At 32.7% G+C, this 22081-nt stretch overlaps 4 protein-coding genes across 6 annotated transcripts in view; 2 read left to right on the top strand and 2 right to left on the bottom strand.

Annotated features, from left to right (window-relative positions):
- Nucleotides 4429-6657, top strand: LOC104760841 (cyclin-C1-1). Its single transcript, XM_010483814.1, has 9 exons — nt 4429-4568; nt 4688-4794; nt 4907-4946; nt 5075-5119; nt 5354-5472; nt 5610-5721; nt 5992-6042; nt 6140-6287; nt 6389-6657. The coding sequence occupies exons 1-9, from the start codon at nt 4537-4539 to the stop codon at nt 6491-6493; spliced, it is 759 nt and encodes a 252-aa protein (XP_010482116.1). The 5' UTR covers nt 4429-4536; the 3' UTR covers nt 6494-6657.
- On the top strand, nt 14189-16044 carry LOC104760840 (cyclin-C1-2-like). The gene is made up of 9 exons (XM_010483813.2): nt 14189-14296; nt 14393-14499; nt 14610-14649; nt 14740-14784; nt 14881-14996; nt 15100-15214; nt 15322-15372; nt 15530-15677; nt 15809-16044. Exons 1-9 carry the CDS (start codon nt 14265-14267, stop codon nt 15911-15913), a joined length of 759 nt encoding a protein of 252 aa, XP_010482115.1. The 5' UTR covers nt 14189-14264; the 3' UTR covers nt 15914-16044.
- Nucleotides 16183-20698, bottom strand: LOC104760838 (disease resistance RPP8-like protein 3). 3 transcript variants are annotated; one of them, XM_010483811.2, is made up of 5 exons: nt 20149-20698; nt 19571-19739; nt 18388-19288; nt 18146-18292; nt 16183-18059 (listed from the first exon to the last, which is right to left on the bottom strand). In XM_010483811.2, exons 3-5 carry the CDS (start codon nt 19265-19267, stop codon nt 16342-16344), a joined length of 2745 nt encoding a protein of 914 aa, XP_010482113.1. In that variant the 5' UTR covers nt 19268-19288; nt 19571-19739; nt 20149-20698; the 3' UTR covers nt 16183-16341. The 3 variants fall into 3 exon arrangements, with proteins under 3 accessions (XP_010482113.1, XP_010482114.1, XP_019095521.1); XM_010483812.1 differs by lacking the exons at nt 19571-19739; nt 20149-20698 and having other exon boundaries at nt 18388-19013; nt 19109-19214; XM_019239976.1 differs by lacking the exons at nt 19571-19739; nt 20149-20698 and having other exon boundaries at nt 17023-17168; nt 17239-18059; nt 18388-19560.
- The window catches only part of LOC104763236 (myb-like protein X), a 7569-nt gene continuing 6728 nt past the window's right edge, over nt 21241-22081 (bottom strand). Inside the window, exon 7 of the mRNA XM_019240009.1 lies at nt 21241-22053. Within this exon, the coding sequence (XP_019095554.1) occupies nt 21682-22053 (372 nt within the window). The 3' untranslated portion in view covers nt 21241-21681. The remainder of the gene's footprint in view (nt 22054-22081) is intronic.

Genomic DNA, 22081 nt, shown 5'->3' with positions numbered 1-22081 from the left:
TTTTTTTTTTTTTTTTTTTTTTGTTTACTAGTTCTTATAAATTAAAAGAAAATATATATATATATATCTAAACTTTAAATAAATTTAGACAATCCAAAGGAAAGAAAGTATTGCCGAGGAAATAACATATTCAACCACTTCAAAATCTATGTATGGATGTAGGCATGTAGCATTTGCAGCTTTTCAAGTTCATCTTCTTTGGTGAATTTTAACACTTAAAACTCCAAATTTTATTTCGTGTTCAATTATTCGAGAAACATTGAACCTGTTATATTTATGATACACTACACTCCATGAACCTTTGTATTTACAGTTACAAAAATATATTTTTTTTACGTTTAAAAATTTGTATTTATATCTAAAAAGATTTACATTAAAAAATCCGCTAATTAACTTAAAATGTGAGTCTTTTGACTTTTCTTTTAACTTTGAAAGAAAGAAGATACATTATATTTTTCTTTTTTTATATATTATGAAAACTATTCACTTTTTTTTGGTCATTCTTCATCAAAAATATATTTTATTTATTGTGCGTTTAATATTTTGTTAATTTATGAATCATATAAGAACTAAATTTGCCATTATTACATTACGAATAGAAAGTTTGTGTGAAAAAAGCAAAAAAAAAAAAACCCAACCTTTTTCCATATTCCACTATCAGTTAAAAAAATATATATCAAGAAAACTTGAATAAAATGACTATGACAAAAATATTACAACACGAAGTAGATGAATAATAAATTTTAGCAAAATGTTTTAACTAATACACATTTGATGAATAACATAAGGTTGAAAATAAATCACAACAAGTTTTCCCCCATTTATATATGCATTGGACGACGATGTCCATATCATAATCATATATATAAAAGTAATGTTTCACTCTCTCTTTATTGGTTCATTTAGCATTTAAGTTTTTTTTAAATTAATAATTATTTTAAATTAAATAAAAATGTAATAATGTACATTAATCTATACTTTAAATCCACATTTTACTACTAAATTGTAATTGAAATTACATTAATTATGAATTGACTATTTTATTTGACCATTCATTTCATTCCAACACACTATAAATTATAATTGTAACTCCTCTAATTAAATTATATTAGGAATATAACTTTCAACCCTTGTAATCTTATAAATAATCATTCTCACATTATCATCCACCATATCTAGAATCCTAAATATTTTCTTTGTTTTGTTTATGCTCTTGCATGAGTTCAAAACTCATAGTAAGAATGTGATTATATAATTTGTACAATTTTATTTCTTTGTTTTTATGTATTTCTTCCTTTTTTCTTTGTATTCTTATTATTTTAAATTTTCAATTACATATGTATAATAAATTATTTTAGAAATGTAACTTCCATCCCTTGAAATCTTATAAATAACCATTCTCACATCATCATCCACCATATCTAATATTCTAAATATTATTTGTTTTGTTTATGTTCTTGCATGGGTTCAAAACTCATGGTAAGAGTGTGATTATATACTTTTATAGATTTCTCTTATATTTTGTTCAAATTTATTTCTTAGTTTTTAGGTATTTCTTCCTTCTTTATTTGTCTTCTTATATTTTTTATTTACAATTACATATGTATTATAAATTTTTGGTGGCTGTAAAAAACAATTATTCACTCTCTCCTTGGTCCATTTAGCATATAATTTCTAAAAAATAATATTTATTTTAATTAAGTAAAAATATAATTATGTACATTAATCTATACTTTAAATTCACACTTTACTACTAAATTGTAACTGAAATTACATAAATATGAATTGACTATTTTTTCATTCATTTTCATTCAAACACACTATAAATTATAAATGTAACTCCTCTAGTTAAATTATTTTAGAAATGTAACTTTCATCCCTTGAAATCTTATAAATAACCATTCTCACATCATCATCCACCATATCTCAAATTCTAAATATTTTCTTTGTTTTGTTTATGTTCTTGCATGGGTTGAAAACTCATAGTAAGAATGTGATTATATAATTTGTACAATTTTATTTATTTGTTTTTATGTATTTCTTCCTTCCTTCTTTGTCTTCTTATTATTTTTATTTTTCAAGTACATATGTATAATAAATTATTTTATAAATGTATCTTCCATCCCTTGAAATCCTTTTAATAACCATTCTCACATCATCATCCACCATATCTCAAATTCTAAATTTCTTTTTTTTTGTTTTGTTTATGTTATTGCATGAGTTCATAACTCATGATAAGAGTGTGATTATATATTTTGTTAGATTTATCTTATTTTGTTCAAATATTTTTTTTATGTATTTCTTCCTTCCTTCTTTGTCTGCTGATTATTTTTTAATTTTTAATTACAGATGTATAATAAAATTTTGGTGGCTGTAAAAAAAATATAGATGCAGATTCAACAATACTAAATTTCGATCAAAGCCCAATGAGGGAATGAAGCTAAAAAAATCATCTTCATTCATGTATATTTATTTTATTTTTGAAAGTATGCAATGTTTTAACAAAATAAACTATTATAATCCAATTATTAAATAAAAATTTTAACACTCTCTTACCTCCAAAAAATTTGTAATCATTATATTTAGTTCTTTTGATCCAAAATATAATTGTATAAATATCATTATAATGTTTATTTAATTCAAAATTTGTAATTTAATGATTTTCTATATAAAACACAATTTGATATTCCATTTCCAAAATTTTACTATAAAGTTTAAATCGTTAGAATTTTACCTAGCAATAAGGTGAATATAAAAAAAATTAAAAAATAAATTAATATTTGGGATGTTTTTATTGCATTTCATATGATTTTATAGAAAATATATTTAATTCTCCCTATAGAATAATTTTTGAATTTAATTATTAAATGTTTTAGGTAGATTTTGAATATCATAGTAAATTTATATTTTTATCATTAACAATAGTTCTTAAATAAGTGGTATATTTTGATATTGTATGATTTGAATTAATAAAGTGTATTATTGACATTTACAAAATTTGTTTGTTATATATGTATTTTAGGGAGAATTTTAAAAATACATCATTTTCAATCTCATTTTTCAGAAATACCATTTTAAAAAAGTTTATTAAAAAATCTTCTCATAAAATTCTAATAGTTTTATGATTATTACATTAAATAAAATGAATTAACATAACTAATATAACAAGGTGCACATATGCATGAGACAATATCTAGTCATCATACGTGATTAACTTCTATTGACTGAGAAAATCTAATTTATTTAACCTAACTATAGTTAATCTAATATTAATTCAGAATCCGAGTAGAATGTATTTTTTATATCTAAATTGTTGATTCAACCACTTCAATTCTATGTATGGATGTAGGCATGTAGCGTTTGCAGCTTTCCAAGTTTATCTTCTTTCTTGAATTTTGACATTTAAACTTCCGTGTTCAATTATTCGACAAACTTTGAACCTGTTATGATACACTACACTCCATGAAAATTTGTATTCAAAGTTACAAAATACTTTTTTTTTACGTTTAGAAATTTGTATTTTTGTATATATATATATATATATATATATATATATATATATAAAGGGTTACATTAAAAAATCCGCAAATTAACTTAAAACGTGACTCTTCTGATTTTTTTTTGGAAGAAAAAGATACGTTATATATTGTTTTTATTATAAAAATTATGAAACTAATCACGTTTTTGGTCAATGTTCATTAAAACATATATTTTATTTATTCTGCGCTTAATATTTTGTTAATTTATGAGTCATATAAGAACTAATTTTGTCACTAATATATCAAGAACAAAAAGTTTGTTTAAAAAAAGCAAAAAAAAAGAAATCAACCCTTTTCCATATTCCAATATCAGTTTTTTTAAAAAATATATTAACAAAAGTTGAGTAAATGATTATGACAAATATAGATATACTAAGTAGATGAATAATACAGTACATTTTAGAAAAATGTTTTAACTAATACAGTACATTTTAGAAAAATGTTTTAACTAATACACATTTGACGAATAACATAGTTAATTACATAGTAACATAGGGTTAAAAATGAATCATAAGACATTCTCCCCCATTTATGTATATATGCATTAGACGACGATGTCCATATATCATCACCAATTCATAATATGTGATTAACTTCCACTGACTAAGAAATCTCATTTATTTAACCAAGTTAATCTTTTTTTTTCTTTTCCAAAATATATAATATAAACAACTCATGAGAGAAACATAATGTATGAGATTTTCAAGACGACTTCGTATTTCTATTGGTTGCGAGTTGACTATTAAACGATGAGTCAATGTAATGACATGTTCTGCTGACTTCTGAGGAATATATATAACTATTGGGCTGAGAATGGGCTGATAATGGACCGAACATCTTAAAAATGTAAGTTTTCAAATAAAAGCAACGATTTGATAGATCATGAGACGACCACCAAACCAAAAAAAGATTTGACAGATAACAGAAAAAATGTTCAACTTATAGGCAAAAAAAAGCTTCTCCTCCTTACCAAAATCTCGACGGTCTACCGGAAAAAATGGCTGCTAATTTCTGGAATTCATCTCACTAGTAATCATTCTTTTCAACTTAACCCATCAATATTCACTTCTTCTTCTTCTTCTTCTCCTTCTAGCAACTTTTTAATTTCAATTTCTGGATTTTTTTTTTCTTTGGTTTGAACGAAGCAGTAAACAGCTTTTGGATCCAGAAGAAGTCGATGTAGTTCACGATCTTGATAAAGAACGTGGTATCTCAGTTGATGATTTCAAGCTCATCAAGTTCCATATGTCTAATCGTACGAAATCTTCTACTTTTTTCTCACTCGCAAATTAATTTGTTTGACTCTGTTAACTGGTTTGAATAATTTTTAAAAGTTGAGTTTTATATATGTCTGTTTGTTGTTTCAGATATAATGAAATTGGCTCAACACATTAAAGTGAGGCAAAGGTTGGTTTTTTGCAATTTGGGGATCCAATTTTTGCTAAATCGGAGATTTTATTTGTTTTCATTACTTTGTTTTTGGTTCAGTAGTAGTAACCTGGAATTTAATTTGAATCTTTGCGCTACTTATGTAGGGTTGTGGCTACTGCAATTACGTATATGAGGCGGGGTTATATCAGGTATGCAATGTATAATTTGTATATCTTGTGATTGTGAGGTATTCAATGAGTTAAATTCTTCTTATTTGCCAATAACTACTTGTTGTCAGTTCTTGTTTAGTATTCAAAAGCATAGGCATTTCAATGTCTCAGTTTGTTGCACCTCTGTCATCAAATTCAAACACCATAAGGTGTTCAACCTAAAGTTTTCAGTTTTAGCCACTAATATCTTCTATTGACATTGTGTTTTCTCAGAAAGAGTATGGTAGAGTTTGAGCCTCGTCTTGTGGCTCTTACTTGCTTGTACTTGGCTTCTAAAGCTGAAGAAAGCATTGTCCAGGCCAGGAATCTTGTTTTTTACATCAAAAGATTGTGTAATATCTTCTTCTACTGTGTTTTTTTTTTCTTTTTGATGTTTTCGACTTTTTTACTGTTGCTTAAATTACATGAGAATCCCCTTCAACATGCGTTTTTTTGACTTTTCGCCTACGGTTCTTATATGTCGTTGCAGATCCTGATGAGTACAAATATGAACTAAAAGATATATTAGGAATGGAGATGAAGGTCTTAGAAGCACTAGACTATTATCTGGTTGTGTTTCACCCTTACCTGTCATTATCTAAGTATGTATGCTTCACCTCTCTTAATTATCTGCTTTTCAGAATCCATACAATTTGCACATACAATCCTTACCTGTCATTGTCTGTAGTTGCCTTTAATGTTTTTGAGTTCATTATAACCAATGAAGTTTTTTGGACCAATTGTATTTTATATTCCTTGGTGAGAGTTTTGTGTGCCTTGATGGTATCTAAAACCTATATGTTTCCCTATTATGGAACTGAGAATTCATTTTAGTTAGAAGATCAACATAACTCATTCTTTTGATTTCTCAGGTATTTGCAAGATGCTGCAATAAACGATGTAAATATGAACCAGATTACATGGTAAAGTCCTTCTATATGCGAAATTTTGATTATTTCTTTAGATCTCTGACCTGAGTAAAAAACAATTAAAAAACTGAGGTTTGTTTTCGTGTTTCAGGGGAATTGTTAACGATACATATAAGATGGACCTCATACTTGTACACCCACCTTATCGCATAGCGCTAGCGTGCATATACATAGCAAGTGTCCACAGAGAGAAAGACATCACTGCATGGTTTGAAGATCTTCACGAGGACATGAACTTGGTGAGTCATTCTTCCAAGAAAAAACCCTACAAACATTTTGCATGGTTTGCTGTTTTTTTAGTAACATATAAAACCTTTACATGGGGGCAATTGGGTTGCAGGTAAAGAACATTGCCATGGAGATTCTAGACTTCTATGAAAACTACAGAACAATCACCGAGGAAAAAGTGAATTCTGCGTTCAGCAAATTGGCTTTGAAACCGTAGCAACCTAGGGGATTTACCTCCATCTCCAAGTTTTATCTCACAGAAAAAAAAGGATTATAGACTTTCACAATTGCCCATCTTAGCTTTGCGGCCAAACATGTAACATTGTTGGTTGTTAACTTGGTTACCAAACCTATTAATCTTAAAGTAAACATTATTGTTCATTGATCATCAAAATTGGTTTGTTTCACCATTTTGTGTTTCCTAATTTAAACCTAAACCTAAACCTCTCTTAGAAGCTAAAAAAAATAGGGGGAAAAAAGTAAATTGAAAAATGGTCAATTTCTCCAATAACCAAATTCAATGATTTAATTAAGAATATAGTATGTTATTTGAAAAAATTAGAAAAATAGGATTAAGGGTAGAAAGAATTACCATTTTAGTGTCTGATGATGGTGGTTGGTGATGGTGATGGCCGGCAGCCGACGACCAGAGGAGGTGATCGGAGGTCGGAGATGGCCGAAAGTGGTGCCGTCGGAGTTGGTGGTCACCGGAGTTGGCCGGAGTTGGTGGTCACCGGAGGTGGTGATCGCCGGAGTTGGCCGGAGGTGGTGGTTGCCGGAGGTAGTGAAAGAATATGATGGTGGTGGTGATGATGTTGGTAGAGATGGTGGCAAGGGTTAGGGTTGTAATTGTTATATAAAATACGCTTGATGTGGTAAGAGTAGTTAGTGGTTAAAATATAAAAAAAAATTGGTTATACACTGCAATTTCTCTTAAAAAACTAAGGTCATATTGATGATGAGAAGAAAAAAAAAAAGATTTACAAAATTGGGCAAACTAGTTTAATTATAGAGATATGGTTTTATTTTATTTTTTACTAACAAAGACACAATTTTTTGTTTTGTTTTTTTATGAATAAAAATAAATTAGGATAATACTTTGGCAATTTTCATAAATACCACTAAGATAAGTTTTTTTTCCCAAAAATACCACATAATTGAACTAAAGTTTTAATACTAAAAACTAATTCCTAAATTCTAAATACTAAACCCTACCCCTAAAAACTATACCCTAAAACTAAATGTGTCAACCCAAACTTAAAAAAACTTCAATATTCTTAAAAATCATTTTTTTGTGTTTGTGTTAATTTTGGAAAAAAATATTTTGTGGTAGTTTTGGAAAAAAAACTAAAATGCGGTATTTTTTAGTGGTATTTAAAAAAATATAACTAATACTTAGAGTAGTTTTTTTCCCTTGCTTATTAATTTACTAGGTGCTTCCCACGCAACGCGTAGGTTGTGGTGTAGTTGGCACTTTCTTGTTTTTTTTGGTCTTTTTCGTTTTCTCTTTTGTATTATTTCGTTTTAATTAGGCATATACGGGCTTCGCAGTCACTTGTATTTGTACTATATCTTTATACCATTTCGTTTAGATGTGTACAATTGTGGTGTTTATTTGTTATGAATTATGAAGATGTTGTTTTTGCTTTCGAGGATCCAATCTTATCGTTGACTGATATTGTTCCCAATACATTTATTGTGTTTTAGATTTTCTAATTAACTGCTTATGTAAACTCTTCATAAGTTGATGTTACAATAATAAGTTATTTTAAAAAATAATTATCTTTCGTGTAAGTGATTATGTTTGTATGCCCATGTTTTGGTCTAATATCAATAAGATCGTTTATGTTTTTATTTAGTTGGCTTTGAAACCATTTTTGAGTTAAGCAAATAATAGGTCGAATTATGGTGTTAATAAGTAATATAAATTCTTATGTATATATATCGTATATATGTGACTATAAGCTTAGCTAACTAAAAGATTCTGTAATATTTAAATATAATCTTGAACATATATATATATATATATATATTTTATTTGTGGGAGGAATGTATGAAATATTGGATAGAAGTTATTTTTGAGTTTCCTTCCAAATTTGAAGTGACATAATATTTTAGTTTTCTTATATGATTTTATGAACTTCAATGTAAAGGTTTTTCAAAGTAATAAGTACACTCACAGTGATTGAATTATAAAATTTGGAGAAATATGTATTTCAATTAATCATCTGCTCTTTTAAATATATTAAATAAGTATGTTGTTGTTCCTACAAATAGGACAACATATATTATAGTTTAACTATGGAGTTAAACAATAGAAATGGAACTTGTGATTACAAGACAAAATGCTTATATATATTATGTTACACATTGATCGTTTAAAAATGAATAGGAACATCTAATTCTCAAATAAAGTTGATTTTTTTTTGTTAAAACCAACATACGTGAATTTAAATTTAACTATGCAAATTTTAAAAAATAAATATGAATTGATTAGAAAGGCCTGAAATATAAAAGAAATTTTTTATTTTTATATCAATAAAATAAAAATTGAAAACAATGTTAAATATATATAATACTTTCTAAATTAAAATATAGAATCAAACTCTTACAACATATGTGAGATAATAATCTAAATTAGATAATAGAGATGAATCTTTTAAAATAAGAACAATGTAAAACATATATCATGTAGTCTCTAAAATTATAATTTAGCATTAAAAATTTACAATGATATTTTTTTTGTTTTTTACAACCCATACATCAAAAATAAGAAAAAAAAACGAAAAATGATTTGAGGTATTGTAGAAGAGAACGAGAGAATGTGAAAATGAGATAGTAAAAGAATGTCAATATGAGAGAATGAGAGATTGGGAGAATGATTATTTATATGATAAAAAACGATGGAAGTTATGGAGTTACAATAGTAATTTATTGTGTTTGAATAAAATTGAGTGGTGTAATATGATTAAATTAAAATGGGACTACCCTGCCCATTTAGACCCTGCCCATTTAAGCCCTGCCTGTTTTGGACCGTTTATACCCTACCCGTTTATACCCTGCCCGTTTAGACCATGTACCCGTTTAGATCCTGCCCATTTATCTGGCCCGTTTAGACCCGTTTAGATGGATTTTTTTTTGATTTTTTACTTAAGATTGCTTTTTTACTAGAGATTGTAATCAGAGAACAACAAAGGAAAACAGAAACGAAAACATTATATATCAAAGAAATGAAATACGAATTCATACTTGTATGATACAACAAAACAGAACAAAACCCACTAGTACCAAACAAACCAATTAGGATCATAATAAATCAAATTCTCATCTTAAAGCCTCAAANGAGAACAACAAAGGAAAACAGAAACGAAAACATTATATATCAAAGAAACGAAATACGAATTCATACTTGTATGATACAACAAAACAGAACAAAACCCACTAGTACCAAACAAACCAATTCGGATCATAATAAATCAAATTCTCATCTTAAAGCCTCAAATAATAAAATTCCTAAAACCCTATGACACTACTACTTCTCACTGAATCTTACGAAGAGGAAGACGAAGCCAAAACAAAACAGAACAAGACCACACTAGAAGCAACATATTCAATGCATGATAGAATCTCCTGATCTTGAACATTCTTCTGAAGTACATGTTGTTGTGCCAATGTCATAGTTGTTCTCTATGTTACCTGTTAAAGTTAAGAGTTTTATGGAAAATAGTTTTATGTAAAAGTTAAAGTTCACTTATTAAGGAAAATAATATTATGTAAAAGTTAAGAGTTTAGTTACCTTCATAATCTGCAGAACCACGTAACCAATTACGGGTCCAGAGCAAAGCTTGAACGTTCTTTGGAAGCAAACGGTTTCTGTAAGGAGTTATGACCCGAGATCCAATACTAAAGGCTGATCCAGATGCTACCGTGGTGATGGGAATACTTAGTATTTCACAAGCCAAAGAGGCTAATTCCCCAAGTCGATGCTGGTTGTCCTTCCAAAAGGACAAAACATCCAATTTTGGAAAAGACTTTCTCTCCAATCTTGGCTCTTCTAAATAGATATCCAGATGTGTCTTTGTCTTGCCTACTCCAACTCCGATGCTTTTTTCAAGCTCAAAAAGATCCTACAGAAAAGAAGCAACACAAGCAACATAAACAACAAAAGCAACATAAGCAACATAAGCAACATAAGCAACATAAGCAACATAAACAACAAAAGCAACATTCTTACATTGTCATAATCATCATCAAGTGGAGATTCATTGACCCAATCATGCGGATTTGGAGTTACAGAAATACTTGAAGAACAAGTCCTAGACTTAGCCTTATAATCTTCATAGAGCATCTCCAAATTGTCTTTAAGCTTTTTGATTTTCGATGCAGAAGTAGTTGGATCAACTCTTTCATAAGCTACTTCAAGCATTTGCAGTTTCATTCTTGGGTCTAAAACAGCTCCCATTGCCAAAATAAGACTATAATCCTCCCAATACTTGGTAAACATAATCTGCATATCCTGAGCCAGTTTTGCCACATCTTCATCATCACAAGATGCAAATTTCCTCAGCAACAGTTCAATTCTCCACACTTGTGTAAAATAGACATTAGAAGTAGGATACTTAGAACCTGAAAAATGTGCCGTGATATCACTAAACGGCTTCAACAACTCACAGATTTTCTCTCCACGATTCCATTCATCATCAGAAGGCAAAGTCTTGTAGTTGTTGTCAAACCACTTCAAGCTGACAAATGCTTCCTTAAACTTCAAAGCTCTTACAAGCATCTCATATGTGGAGTTCCATCTGGTAGGAACATCCTGTGATAACCCTGCTCCACTCTTAATCTTTACTCTCTCAACACATGCAGCAAAAGCGTCTCTCCTCTTTGAAGATGCTTTAACATATATCACACTCTCTCTGATGTTGTGCAGAACATCTTTTGCTAGATCTAAACCTTTCTTCACTATCAGATTAAGAATATGGGCACAACATCTAACATGCATAAATTTCCCATCACATAATAAACCACTACCACTAATCATTTGAAGTTGACCCTTGAGAATGTTCAGCATACTATTGTTGTTTGTTGCATTATCTAAGGTAATAGAAAATACATTTTTCTCCAATCCCCATTCTTTCAAACATTCCAGAATCTTGTTAGAGATTTCTTCACCAATGTGAGGAGATTTAAGTTCACAGAATTGCAAAATCTTGCTATTCAAGTGCCAATTTTCATCAATGTAGTGGGCTGTCAAACAAATATAACTCATAACTGTACCTCGAGCTGTCCATAAGTCTGAAGTGAAACAGACACGCGCACGCTGGTTTGCAAGTACTTCTTTCAGCTTGACCTTTTCCATCTCATACTTCCTATACACATCCGCTGCAGCAGTCTGTCTACAAATTGGTTGACACTCGGGATTGAGATACTTGTCTCTTGCTCTAACTTTCTCATACTCAGGATAGCGAAATGGCAAATCATGGTAAATTATGATCTCACTTGTCATCTCACGGTTAATCTGATGATCATATGGAGGCCTATCTTCATTCTTTGGTTTCTTTGGACACTTCTCCAAATGACGAATCAAGCTCTTAGTCCCATGTGTTTTAGTATTGATAACCAACTTGGTTCCACAGTGGATGCATTTGCCTCTTTCTTTGCCATCATCTTCAACCCCAACTGACACTATATCTTTCCACACCTTTGAAGTTAACTTTCTCTTCCGTGGAACATTTTGAGTTGCTTGAGTTGCTTGAGTTGTTGATTGAGTTTCACTTTGATCTGTTCTGTGGAGCATTTTTGTCTCTTCCTCCTCATTCCCATCAATTTCTACATCTATATCACAATCTTCTTCATTCATATCCATATATTCACTTTGAGCATTAAGCCTTGCTATCAAATGTTCAGTTTCTAAGTCCATTCTGCAAAATTAATAAAACAGATTTGTAAGTGTTTATGAGTCAACAAACAGTGAAGAAAGAACTGAGACAATAAATTGAGAACAGAGAACTAGTGGGTCGAGAACAAAGAACTAAGACAATAAATCGACTTTGAATTTGACCAGACTTGAATAAGAGAGCCCTAGACTTGACCAGACTTGAATAAGAGAACCCTAGACTTGACCAGACTTGAATAAGAGAGTCCCTAGACTCATAAACAATTTCTGAAGAGAATCTTTGATCACTTCTGAGCTTTGAAAAAACCTGAATCTTCACTTCAACATATGCCATTAAACATAATCCAAATCGACCATTAAACACAAACGTAATCTCCTCATCAAACAACTTAACACTTCAACATATTAAGAGAATTCACATTCGAGCACTCAAAGAAGTACCATTCATAATCAGATTTGTCACTCTCAGAGTCCAAGAACTTTTCAACAGCGCTCCTTCTTGGCAAGAGGTCTAAACTCTTTGTGCTACTCTTTTCAACACTGTTTGCTCCTGTACAAATCAAACAGCAAAATTAACACAAAATAAAAATCACTAAACAACTCTTAATTACTCAAAACTGAATCCAAAATCACAAAGATATGGTAACACTAACTAAGTATAAGAAGAGGTTCATCTAAAATTAAGCACTAGTACTACTCGCAGTCGCGGAAACAACAACACCAAAGCCAATTTTGATAGCCCTTTTCTTCAAACCAAGCTTAACCCTTGAAGGGTTTGGATTGTTACTCCTTAATCTCTCAAACCCATGAAACTAAGGGACGAAAAATTCGAGCTTGTTTGGTGATTTTAACAAAGTATCCATCGAATTCCCCCAAAATCGAAATTAAGAAAAACCAAACTTACCCTGTTACCCAGAAGCAGTGAGGAATGAAAGAGACAATTATCTTCGTGATTCGAGCTTTAGGCCTTTAGCTTTAGCCCCGAGCGTGATCAGAGATAGAGACGGTGATTGGAGATAGAGACGGCGAGGTCATTGTTTTTGACAAGGTCAGCTCAAACCATCGACATCGCGTTTTTCAGAAACAACAAAAACTCAGAAAAAAAAAAATTTAACGGGCTACCCATTAATTTTTTATCAGACCCGTGAAGCCCGTGAGTTTAAATGGGCTTACCCGTTTATTTGATAGTGTTAATAAACGGGTACGGACCTAAATTTTTATAATTGTACCCGTTTAGGCCCGCGGGCTCTGAGCCCGTTTTAACATCACTAAAATTAATGCATAATTTATTTTATTTTCAGTTATAATTTTATTTTAATGTGTGAGTTAAATGTATTGTGTTTATTGGTTGTTAAATATTGTTTAAAGCAATTAGAAATCAAATATAAAATAAAAAAATTAGAAAACATTAGGCCATCATTAATGGGATAACACCAAGGGTGTTCTAAGCCCAAAAAAATTATAAAAATAATGAATAGTGGCTTAGAACACTTTTTTTAGTTCTTAATGTAGAACTGATTTAAGCCCAGTTCTTATTTGACGTGGCTTCATGTGATTGGACGAGATTTTTTGGAAAAAAAGAAAATATTTCATTTATATAAGTAAGCAATTTAAATGTTAATTTATAAGTTTTTATAATTGTAATATGTTTAAGAATATTATATTAATTTATAAGTATATAATTGCTTTTATATAAGTATGCAATTTAAATGTTATTTTATAAGTTTTTATAATTTGTAAAATGTTTATGAATATTATATTAATTTATAAGTATACAATTGCTTTTATATAAGTAAGCAATTTAAATGTTATTTTATAAGTTTTTATAATTTGTAAAATGTTTATGAATATTATTTCACTATATCTTTATTCGAATAAAAATACCATAATTAGTTCTCCCATTTTTTTTACCTATAATCTTAACAACTGATGTAACATTATTTTCACTATATATTTAATCTAAGAACAGAAAAAAAAGTTCTCCCGTTAATGATGACCTTATATCATTATACCCCATGCTCTCTCATTATCCACCATAAAAATAAAAATAAAAACTTTGTATTTTTAAAGTTGAAGGATCGAAGAAGCAGCTATGGCTTCCAATTTCTGGACTTCGACGCATTAGTAAGTTTTCAGTCTTAATATCACAGATCGTTGTTTTGATTCGATTTTAATATGTTCCTGATTTGATTCGTGTTCTGGGTTTTTTGATTCCTACAGCAAAGAGTTAAAGGACCCAGAAGAGATTAATGTTGTTCATCCCATTGATGCTCTGAGAGGAATCTCTGTTGAAGATTTCAGACTCATCAAGCTTCATATGTCTAATTGTATGTTATTTTCCTGATTTTAATCATCTCCATGTGTTGTAATTTTGTGGCTATGTTTCCATGGATCATCAATTAAACATTCAAGGGTCTTTCTTGTTGTTCGTTTTCAGATATATCGAAATTGGCACAACACATTAAGATTAGGCAAAGGTGAAGTCTTTCGTTGTTAGTGGTAATGATATATGAAATGTGCAACGACCCTTTTGAACAATGCTGACTGATTTAGCACTTATGATTCAGAGTTATTGCAACTGCAGTAACTTATATGCGTCGTGTCTACACAAGGTATGTATGTATGGCTTTGTTCTACTTTTCTGATGATTTGATGATGACTTGAGGTTTGATCATTATTGATTTGATTGTGTACTGTTTTGTTGACAGAAAGAGTTTGACGGAGTATGAGCCTCGGCTTGTCGCACCGACCTGCTTGTATTTGGCTTGCAAAGCAGAAGAGAGTGTGGTGCACGCCAAGATTCTTGTCTTCTACATTAAAAAAAGTGTGTAATTTTCTGCTTCAAGCTTGTTTGGTTAGAAAAAATTTGTTTGAGCTTTCATTTTAGTTTCTCATGAGATTGGATGTTTCACTCTCTCTCTCGCTAGATGCTGATGAAAAGTTTAGATATGAGATTAAAGATATTCTTGAAATGGAGATGAAGATCTTGGAAGCATTGAACTTCTATCTTGTTGTATTCCACCCGTACCGATCTCTTCCTGAGTAAAGTCTTTTGCGTATCTTTGCTTTGTATCTTTTTATGTGTCGACATCAAAATATATTTTTGCAATGCATTTCCTTTTGATTATTCCTTCTTGCTTTACTTACAGGTTCTTGCAGGATTCTGGAATCAATGACACAAGTATGACCCATTTAACTTGGTATGTATAGAAAACTTTTGTCCTTTATTAAGCTTAGGGATGAAGTTTTGTTGAAATCAATAAGTCAGTTGTATATAAGTTACTAACATGTTTTGATTTGCAAGCAAAAAAAGTAAATGCTCTCTTGACTGCTTTTAGTTTTCTTTGGAAACTATAGGGGTCTTGTCAACGACACTTACAGAATGGACCTCATCCTTACACATCCGCCTTTTCTCATCACACTCGCTTGCATTTACATTGCTTCTGTACACAAAGAGAAAGACATAAGGACATGGTTTGAAGAGCTTTCCGTCGACATGAACATCGTAAGTCTTATGTTTACACCCTTACGTTTATAAACATTTTTATTGTCCTTTTAATTCTCTGACAAAATGTTGTGACTAGAAGGCATGGTCTGTTTTAATTATTCATCGGTATGTTGTGAACATGTTGGCAGGTGAAGAATATTGCAATGGAGATATTAGATTTCTATGAAAACCACAGACAGTTCACGGAAGAGAGAGTTCTCGCCGCCTTCAACAAACTCGCTATAAACCCGTAAAGTTTAGACAAGGAATCTTTCTCCACTTGTCTCTGTTTTTTGTTCCCCTGAGAAAATATAATGTTTGCCAGACGTTTTGGAAATGAGATGATTCCGTTTATTGTACATCAGTTTTGCTCATCTTGGCTCAACCATGTCTTGCCTATGCGTATACACACACAGTAGAAAAGGTGGCTAACGCTGTAAAAATATAACTCAGCCTATAATTGTTTAAGAATTATCTTTGAAAAATGTTCGAGGGTATTTTTTCAAAACCCAACCTACTGTAATGATGCAAATAAAGCTTTCAAAAGCTAACCGTGAAAATCACGAACAATGTATAACAATTGAGACCTGTCCACACGACTTTCACACGAATCCAAATAAGATGCAAAGCCAACAAAGTGAACATTAAACCATTTATTTCTACCTGCTAGTGGTTATTCTCATTATACGTCGCCACAGTTGATAAATTGAACACTAGGAACGTGCTGGACTTTGTGGTAATCTTCTCCACCTGGTATCAGTTTCTTCTTCCACTCCCTCTTCATTCCTTCAACCGTCAGTTCCTTTAACGAAGTTATGTACTTGAGTCCATCAGGAAGTGCCTGCAACTTTTTGCAATCATGCATAGTCAAAGTACGAAGACATGGCATGGAGAATTCTTCTACTGTCCACACTTCCAACTCCTCTTCTTCCGATATATCTAGAGCACATAACTGAGGGAAACCACCTTTTGAGCACACCATTTTCCTCCCAACGAAAGCCTGATGTCTTAATTCAACCGACTTCAAACGAAGCAACTTTTCTAGAATCGGCATTGGATCCTCCTCCATGCGGCAATCATGTAGATATATGTGTTCAAGGTGGGGAGGGAATCGATGTTGATCAGGAATCTTTGACATATGTACATGCAATCCTAACTCCTTTAGATGAAAAAAATCTAGAACGAACTCTCCCACTTGATGAATAAAGTCCACACTGGCATTGGGCGAAGTAAGGAAATCAAGCGTCTCGAGGCTTCGCAATTTAAGGAGAGATGACGATAGATTTTCGAAAGTACAGTTTTTGCTCAAAGTTACAGCGAGAGACCTGAGCTTGGTCATACGGAGGAGGTCTGTCACGCTACTATGTTGTGTTGGGAAAGATGACAAGTGCTCCAGGTTTACTAGATCACCTAGTTCCAACTCGGTTTTATCATGCAAAAGCACAGGTAGGGAAAGGTACCTTAACTCTAGCATCTCTTTAAAAACATTTGGTATATGAACCGGTACCCCTGCATAAACACCTAAGTTCAAGTAGAGAAGAAGCTTTAAATTACGCATAGTAGAAGGTAAATGAGATACCCCAGCTTCATATAAGCTCAAGAACCTCAAGTGGATGAGCCCTCCAATGCTAGAAGGTAACTTCCCTCCTTCAAACTTTACCCAAGAAAGATCCAACACCCTGAGCAATGGTAAACTCTGGAAGCCCGGGGCTGACTGTTTCCAATCTTCCTCGAGTCCCAAAAGTAAAAGCGATCTGACTTTTCTATTGATTTTGTGTCCCAGTATATGAAGGGCGTTACCACTATGTACGGTCAGCCTGCGAGATTTACTAGGAGACTGAGCATTAATGGTAGAGGTGGAAGTAGAGACTTTGACAATTAGTAGGAAGTTCTCTTCTTTGGCTTTAGATAAACATACTTCTCTCATCATGTCATGCATTTGACAAGTTTCAAATCTCCACCTCAAGTAGTTTGTGTCAGCTATAAGCAAATTTCTCCTTAGTAGCTCTTTTAGGTAGTCTTCTCCACTATCTCGAATGGTTGATCCATCGAAAAAGGATGTTAATATTCCTTCTGCAGCCCAGTAATTAAACAACAACCACATACGTATCTTGTAATCTTCAGGAAAATGGGCTAGGTAAAGGAAGCAATGCTTTAAACGTGTTGGCAAATCTTCATAACTCAAAGATAATATTCGGTAAACCGAACTGAGACTGTTGTCACCTAAGCACGATTTTCCTACGATTTGAGCTCCGATATTGTCATAAACTCTTTTCCACTCACGAGCTGTATGTTTATTAGCTAACAAGCCTCCCAAAACTTTAACAGCTAATGGTAGTCCCCCACAATATGTGACCATTTCCTTTCCCATAGCTTCCATTTCTTCATCAAGCCTTAATTCTACACAACATCAAACATTTCAAGATGTGAGCTGCAAAAATATATTTACTAGATTCTTGATCTTAATTTGATATTTGAAAGTGTACCAGTTTCATCTTTCGTAGAGAATACTATCCTCTCACAGAGCTTCCAACTTTCTTTGGGATTAAGGGTTCTTACTTTAAAAGCTAAACATGTTGGATCAACATGTAACCCAACACCTTCATTCCGAGAAGTAAGTAGCATCTTCCAACCTGCAAAATATTTGTGTGCTCATCATGTTAGGGAATAAATTAAAGACATTTCTTCTATAAATTTCTTTTAACAATCACACAAGATCATCGCTCACCTCTTTTATGAGGAAACACAGCTTTTACTCGATCCCAGTCTTCTTCTTTCCATACATCATCAAGGACAACCAAATATCTAGTTGTCTCCAACAATTGAAAGAGTTTACCCTGGATTGTATATTCGTCCATCTGTAAAATATCACCATCGTGTGGCCGAAGTTCTTGAAAGATCCTCTGCCAGACATGCTTCTGCGTAAACTGTTGTGAAACGCAGACCCATGCAAATCCATCAAAATGACGTCGGACAAAGTCATGATGAAAGACTTGTCTGGCCAGAGTGGTTTTACCAATACCGCCCATCCCAGATACAGAAACCACTTGAACCTTATCATTGTCCACCAAATGACCAACCAATTCTTCAACGCTCTGCTCCACCCCGACAAGATCGCTTTCAGAACTGTTAGGAAACGTTTGCCGGATCTCCCTCTGCTCCCTTTGTCTGTCCTGAAAAGACAGCGAACGACCACCATGATCAATGATTTGTTGAATTCCAAAACTCTGCATTTCCCCAATCACCTCAGAGATCCTCTTAGTGATGCCTTTGATATCTGAAGCAACTTTGTGGCGATCCATCAAGAAGCAAACAAGTCTTCTCGCTTGCTTCTTGATCCCTTTTTCCTTTCCTCTAAGTTTGTTCAGAAGAAAGGATTCAATTATATCCTCAGCATCATAAACCATGTCTGTGACATCTTCTAAGAAGTTTCTCACCCTTTCACTTACATGTTTCTTGGCATCTGCATCTTTCAACAACGATTGTAACCTTCTCAGCTGCAGCTTTAGTCCATCAACTTGCTCATCAATTCCCTGCAATCGCTCAGATTCTCGGCTCAGGAGATCCCAAAGCTTCTCAACTCCAAACGACACAACTCCTCCAGCCATAAAATACTCCCTCACAATCACCTACCACAAAACCAGCAAGAACGCCAATGGTACAAATTCTCAGAAAAAGAAAATGATCTAAATTCTCAGAAAGCGATCAATTTTGTCAAAAACAAGTTGACTCCAAGTCAACCTTGTCCAGCCTACCAATCTATTGGCTGAGAGTTTTCCACAGTAATATATCTTATGATTAACGGTCCCATATGATTAATAAATTGATCAAATAAGATCTATATATATATTATAGGGCAGAATATTAAATTAGATGCTGCACATGAAGAACTAGTATCACAACTTATCTACCAAATTGAAGAAGCTGCTGCATGATTTTCATGAATGTTAAGCTTCTTCGTGAGCTTTAGAAAGGAAAGAGGACTGTTTCTGGTATTTTTTTTCATGTTCTTCAAGCGATGACTCAGTCGTATCATTGGCCTATTGGATTCTCCAGCTCATTCACACTGATGCTTGAACTCTGCAAACATATCACATATGACATATATAGGTTGTTAACTTCAGAGGCAAAAATTTCAAGAGGGGCTACACAAAACATTACACTGCTGAAACTATTAAGAGGATTGTAATCATAACTCATAGCTGAAACAGTAAAACCTAGCGCTTGTAAAAGAAAATGTAACTTGTACCGAGCATATTTATTCACTGTATTAAATTTATCATTCCAGAGTAAAAGAAACACCCATACACCTTACTCATTCTACGTCCTCTATATTGCTTGAATATCCTGGGATAACAAAACCACGACAACTGTCCAATATTTGTAAGCAGAGCAAAACGGCAACAGATTGATCGGTCAATAAGCAATATTTCATCATAGTACATGACTACATGACCGGACACACAAATCCAAAGGGATTATAGCTTACCGTTTCAGCCGGAAGAGATAGCCTTTGAGAGATGAAAGAGCAACATGCTTATCAAAACAAAAGACTACCGCGTCACCAGTGTATCTTTGACTCAACAACTTTGGATGCAGTGATATCTAACCCACTCATATCATCATCAGTAGGGGTTCTTGGCAACAGTGCAAATACAAGAAAGAATGGTAACTTAATCGCTTTTCAGCATCAAGACCCACTCAAATGCTTTGTATGGTTGCATCATCACTCCATCAATCAACTTGCTCTGTCTTCAAAGGGAATTCTCATCAAGAAAAAAAGAACTAAACCCTTAAGCTAACACACTTCATGTGAAGTAATTTCCCTAAAGTCTCTACTAGGCATTTTATCGAGACCTTCACTGCATTGATCAGCGGAGTAAACAACACCAAAAATTTTCTCTCCCATTTTAGTACTAATACCAATCTATCTTTCACCAAATATGCTTCTGTGTGAGAAATTGAATTTCGATCATTGTACTAAGACATGGAAACAAATTGAAGTTGGTAAAATTATATCCATAAACAGGAAGTTAACCTGCTTACAAGGTTTTGAATAAAAGAGATATCTACGTGACCAAAACTAAAAATAAGAAGTTTTTTAATATCGTGAGACCGAAAAAGCACGTGCCACCACTAAGGGAACGTAGCAACTATATTGCATTAATGAGAGAGAGATTTAGGATTGAAAGAAATACTAAAATTTTACACATTACACTGTTGGGCATGGAGCTAATAAGAAAGGTTATATAATACCAAAAATCTTCAAGCTTTCGTTAGAATCGAAGAGAAGATATTCTTGGTTTTCTCAAGAATACTCGTGTACCAAATCCTGATAAACCAACGATCGCTAGGATTGAGAAACAAAGGGTTCAGTTACTTAATACCCAGAACGATTCAAAAAGAGTCTGGAATTTTTCATTCCTAGTGATCATTGCTTTAGTCAGGATTTGGTACAATAGTATTCCTGAGAAAACCAAGTCTATCTTCCAACTCAACGATTCTGATGAAAGCATAAAGATCTCTGACACTAACCTTCTTCCGTCATCACTCTGATAACACGTTTCCATGCCCAGTAACACACACAGAACCCTACTCTTTTTTTTCTTTTTTCTCTGTAATATACAAACTTAATGTTGGTGTGATGTAAGCAGAGAATCAAAATTGCGTGCAGAACCAAAGGCCACACATATCCTTGTCCATATAACACAACATGTCAAACAGCGAGTCAACAACAAAATTACCCTCTCTATGGATTTACTCTACTTACATCTTCATTCATTCTTTTTTCCCCACCCATGCAGAGCTTTGTGGGTGTTCATATTTTATGGGCATATAACATATTTAATCCCTGCTCATACACTTTGGGGAGCTATGGAGTGCTGTGTTGCTCTTCTTTAAAGAGCCATCATAGATGCTGATGCTAACATAGCAAACACTGCTGCAAAGTGGCGTGGCGTTGTGTGAGGGATACTTCTCCTCATGGGTTGTGGCGTAGGAGCATCCGAGAATATAGTCACAGCTAAAATGGAATAACATAAGGTAGAGCTACAATATCCGCAGATTCTATTCTGAAAGCTTGGTTCCAGACCTGCAAGGATTCCCCAGAATCTGTTCTCGCCTTTTTTAACTTGACACCCGACTGACCAAGTAGCCATTCTTGGTCATCTTCAACCTCCGGCAACGGCTCCCTTGTTGGTACATTGAGTATCTGATTGAGATACTTTAGGTCAGGATGAGGCGGCTTTATGGATGCTTCACCATTTTCCTTGACTTTCACTTTCATTGTTGCAGCCAAAGGGCTTGGTGGACAGACCTTTTGTTTTTCTCCAGATACAGCAAAACCGTTAATCCTAACTTCTTTGACTTGTGGCTTGCAAGTCGTTTCTTGCACCTTAGATGCAGGCATTGGAGGAGTTCGG

Source organism: Camelina sativa, chromosome 18, assembly GCF_000633955.1.
Source record: "Camelina sativa cultivar DH55 chromosome 18, Cs, whole genome shotgun sequence".
Taxonomy (NCBI): Eukaryota; Viridiplantae; Streptophyta; class Magnoliopsida; order Brassicales; family Brassicaceae; genus Camelina; species Camelina sativa.
Note: the sequence above shows the minus strand (reverse complement) of the source record. Positions and strands in the feature narration are given on the sequence as shown.